We start from the raw sequence: 5,000 nt of genomic DNA, 5'->3' as shown, positions 1-5,000 counted from the left end.
CTATAATAGAACAGAAAGGATATAATTTTAATAATATGGATTATGAATATTTTAAAGATGATACACATAAGAATCAAAATGGATCTAATCCTAATGTCATTGAACAAATTGAGGAATATAAGAAATATGGAATGAATAACAAAATGGATGAGCCGAAAATTTATAATCAACATATAAATAATAATGTTAATATGAATCAAAGATGTAATGTGTCTATAAATGAAAATATAAAGAACAATATATATTTTGATGACTATGAAGAAGGGTGTGAACAAGAAAAAGATAGAAATAAATTATATGATCATACACATAATCAAGAGAAGGGATATAAAAATAATATAAATGATATATTAAGAGAATATCATCCAAATAATGATGAGGTGAAAGAAAAGGAAAAGGAAAAACAAAAAGATGATGAAAAAAAAAATATACATGCACGTGATAAATTGGTATCACATATTGATAATGTTAACTCAAATATTAAGATAAATTCATTATTAGATCATATAGATAGGAAGAAAAAAACAGGATACAAAGAAATTAATCTTTATAAAGAAATAAAAAATGAATATCAAAAAATGTTAACTGATGAAAATTCAATTATGATAGAACAGGTAAAGAAATATAATACACATCAAGTGAGCAACAATTTTTGTGATACCAACGATATGTTACAGAAAGAAAATAAAATATTAACAAATAATGATAAAAAAGAATCTATAAATTGTGATAAAAAAGAGCCTATAAATTGTGATAAAAAGGAACCTTCTTTTTATGATAAAAAAGAAACTATAAATTATGTTAAAAAAAAAACATTTTTATTATCTAAATCTAAAACTTGTACATCTAATGTTTTATCATCTAAAATACCAAGTACTCTATCAAATAAAAAACTGAATGCAACTATAAAAACAATAAAAAAGGATGTTACAGATAATGAGAAAAAAATATATATGCATGATCATAGAAAGGAAAATATCATAAAGAGGAACAAGGAGTTTATTAATAGTTATAAAGGAAAGAGAAATAATTCAAACGTAGATATTGTCTCTGAAGTATGTAATAATAAGATAAATGTTAAGGGTGATAATAACAATATGATAGTAGAGAATAAAGAACGTACTGATAGCTCCTTTATTTCTATTCATCATAGAAAAAATATAACAAGTACTAGTACAGACACGTTTGCAAAAAATAAAAAACAAATTATATCTCCACATTTATATTCTAAGAAGAATGAAGAGAATGATAAAAAATGTGAACTATTAAAAAATAATAACGAGAACATAAAAAAAAATATTTATAAGGATAAAGAAAAAATAAGCGATTTAGAAAGAAAGGTATTTATAAAACAAAATAATGATGAAAAAAAAAACACAAGTACTAAAATAAATGATGATATGAATATTATAATAGATAAACAAAAAAAAAGGGAATTAAATAATAATCATATTGATTTAAATAGAAGAATAAAAAATGACTCTAAAATATTGACGAATGAAAAGAATAATATAAACAAAATACAAAATAATTTAATGATAAAAAAAACAAACATGCTAACAAATAAAGGAATAAATAGTACTTCCATTAGTAGTAGCTCTACAAAAAATTTCAAGGAGGGTGGACTTATAAAAAAAAATAAAAATCTTACAAATTTGAAATATACATCTATAAGGAATAAAATTAATGTTGATAGTATAAAATTAAATGATAAAGCTGATTTGTATGAAGACAAGAAGAAGACAAGTTTTAATTATATAAATAAGGGTGTAAAAGGAATGAATATGAAAAAAAGAAATGTTCCAAATACAAATAGTATGGTAGATACGAATAAAGAAAAACGGGTTCTCAATCCAGTCACATTAAATAATAATTATCGTAATAATTATATACATATTAATAAGAATAATTGCAAGAATGAAAAAATGGTAGGTATAAAAAAAATTGATCCTAATAAGGAAAAACAAAAAAGTTTTCATCCAGGAGTGAAAGTAGAAAAAACATTGAATCAAAATTATAATTCCAAAGGTTTAACTGAGAAGGGTGGATTCAAAGATATTATAAATGAAGAAATGGAAAAATATAAGAATAATAAAATGAAGTATAAAATTAAAAGTAATTCAATACCACCAATAATTAAAAAAATAGAAACCAGAAACAACAACAATAATGATAATAATAATAATAATATTAATATTAATAGTTGTAATAATAATGGCAATAGTGGTAACTCTTTATTTTTAAAAAAGGCAAAAGATGCTATTCATTTAAAAAATAATAATATTATTAAGAATAACAACATGATGTTTAGAAAGCAAAGTAATAGTTGTGATAATAATACAACATCAATGAAAAATAAAATGATAATAATAAATAGTAATTCAGAAAAGGCTAAGTCTAATAATTCAGAAAATAATAATGAAAAAAAAGAAATGTCGTATTTTGAATGGCTAGCTAACGAAAAAAAAAAGGAGATAATAGAAAAAAAAGGAGAAATAGAAAACGATGAAGATGCAAAAGATTCCAACAAGATGGATGAAGAATTGGATGATGAGGAGACTTTCATGCTACAACCTTTATCATCATTTAACTTAAGACAAAACGAAAGAAAATATGAACAGAGAGATTTTGTTGTAGATAAATATCCAATAGGTAATGGAAGAACAGGATTGGTATTTAAAGCAATAATAAAAAAGGAAGAAAACAAAAATGTCGCCCTTAAAGTAATGGCAAAAGATACAATTATGTCTTTAAATATTGAACGACAAGTATTGAAGGAAATTATAATACAAGCTAGCTTAAAACATGTAAATATATTAGAACTTATAGCATATTTTGAAGACAAAACAAGACTTTTTTTAATTCTAGAATTAGCTAATGGGGGATCAGTACGAAATAAAATGAAACAAAAGAAACAACCTTTAAATGAAGAAGAAGTTGCATTATATGTATATCAAATAGCTGATGCATTATCTTATCTGCATAGTTTTAATATAATCCATAGAGATTTGAAACCTGATAATATTTTAATTCATTATTCTAATGAATATTTAAATAATAAAATTTATAAATATGGAGTAATCAAGCTAGCCGACTTTGGGTTTTCTTGTCAGCTCAAAAATAAAAGACAAAAAAGAAGTACATTCTGTGGCACAATAGATTATATGCCTCCTGAAATTATTAACCAAATACCTTATGATTGTAATGTCGATTTGTGGTGTTTGGGAATAGTTATATTTGAGTTGTTAGTTGGATTCCCTCCATTTACCGACGATACACAGGTAAAAAAAAAAAAAAATAAATAAAAATAAAAATAAAAAAAAAAAATAATATATAAAAAATATGACTTGTTCATGTAAAAAAAAAAATATATATATATATATAAAATAATAAATATGACTTGTTCATGTAAAAAAAAAAAAATATATATATATATAAAATAATAAATAAATATACAAAATTGCTGACCTGTACATGTGAAAACTACAAATTCGAAAAAGAAACTTTAAAAAGACTTTTATGTAATTATAATATATTATTTGATTTATTATATATATATATATATATATATATATATATATATTTTAGGAGAGGATTTTTGATCAAATAAAGGAATTAAATTTTCATTTTCCTAAGTCTGTATCATTGTTAGCTCAGGAGTTAATATTAAAAGTAATGAGAATATAATAAAATGATAAATGTGTATAAAAATTAATGGAACATATATATGTATATGTATATATATATTTATATATATATTTTTATTTTTTTTTAATATTTGTAACAGTTGTGTAGTAGAACTGCTGAAGAAAGGATTTCGGCAGATGAAGTAAAATCCCATCCATGGATAAAACAATTCATATAAATGAAAGAACAAAATTGTATATAGAATTCTAATATTATAAAATATGTTATTATTAATTTAGTATGAAGAATTATATAATATAAACAGAAAAATGAAAGGATATACATAAATAAATAAATATATATGTATGTATATATAAATATATATATATATATATATATATATATATATATATTTTATTTTTTCCGTCTTTTTTTTTTTTTTTATAACATCACTCTTTAAATTTCATAAAATATGTATCCTTTTTTTTTTTTTTTAATGTAGTAATAATATGTCTCTATAATTTAATATAATTTTTTCATGTGTTTTAAAATATATATATATATTATCTTCTTTTTTTGTATATACACAATAGAATGGTATAAATGGATATATATATATATATATATATATATATTTATTTATTTATTTATTTATTTATTTTATTTCATCTTTATCTTGTTCATGTATTAAAGATACATGCGTTTTTAATTTATTCATATAAAAGTTATACACATATATTTATATATTACTTCCTGTATTTTTTTTTTTTTTTTTTTTTGTGAATTATCCATAATAATTCAATTAAGAATTAACTTAAAAAGATGAACATTTTTTTTTTTTTTTGTAGATATGTATATATCTCATAATAAATTTGTACTATGAAAATGAATATGAAAATATATTACTTATTTTTATTTTTTGTATTTATATTAAAAGAACGTTGTGTTGACAATGAGGAAATAAATAAGACACAAGAGAATTATTTAGATCATAGAGACTTTGAAAAAGATATGGATGAACTGGATTTGAGTGGCTTAGAATATGACATTGAAAGTAATATGTTTTTTTTTTTTTTTTTTTTTTTCTTTGTGTTTATAATGTGTAAATATATAAAGATATATATATATATATATATATATATATATAATACTACGAATTGATAATTCCTCTTTTGAGATAGATGTTGAAGAGATAGCTCAAAAAGAATCGTATAATTATGTAACTCAAATATATGTATATATAAGGATAGATGAGGAATATGTAAGCATTAAAATGTGTACATAAAAAAAAAGAGACACACATATATATATATATATATATATATATATATATATTAATTTGTTTACAGTATGATATGTACATATTAAAATAA

At 20.8% G+C, this 5,000-nt stretch overlaps 2 protein-coding genes across 2 annotated transcripts in view; both read left to right on the top strand.

Moving 5' to 3' along the window:
* Positions 1–3,865, top strand: part of PADL01_0308000 (serine/threonine protein kinase, putative) — a gene marked incomplete at both ends in the record, with an annotated part of 4,997 nt that extends 1,132 nt beyond the window's left edge. The window contains 3 exons of the mRNA XM_028683703.1: positions 1–3,281; positions 3,589–3,672; positions 3,788–3,865. The exon at positions 1–3,281 is cut by the window's left edge and continues 1,132 nt beyond it. Coding sequence (XP_028536498.1) covers positions 1–3,281; positions 3,589–3,672; positions 3,788–3,865 — 3,443 coding nt within the window. The remainder of the gene's footprint in view (positions 3,282–3,588; positions 3,673–3,787) is intronic.
* Positions 3,866–4,506: 641 nt separating this feature from the next.
* Positions 4,507–5,000, top strand: part of PADL01_0307900 (conserved Plasmodium protein, unknown function) — a gene marked incomplete at both ends in the record, with an annotated part of 1,149 nt that continues 655 nt past the window's right edge. Inside the window, 2 exons of the mRNA XM_028683692.1 lie at positions 4,507–4,681; positions 4,809–4,888. Coding sequence (XP_028536497.1) covers positions 4,507–4,681; positions 4,809–4,888 — 255 coding nt within the window. The remainder of the gene's footprint in view (positions 4,682–4,808; positions 4,889–5,000) is intronic.

This window comes from Plasmodium sp. gorilla clade G2 (assembly GCF_900097015.1).
Source record: "Plasmodium sp. gorilla clade G2 genome assembly, chromosome: 3".
In the NCBI taxonomy this organism is placed as follows: domain Eukaryota; phylum Apicomplexa; class Aconoidasida; order Haemosporida; family Plasmodiidae; genus Plasmodium; species Plasmodium adleri (nom. inval.).
This window is presented reverse-complemented; position numbering and strand designations above follow the sequence as displayed.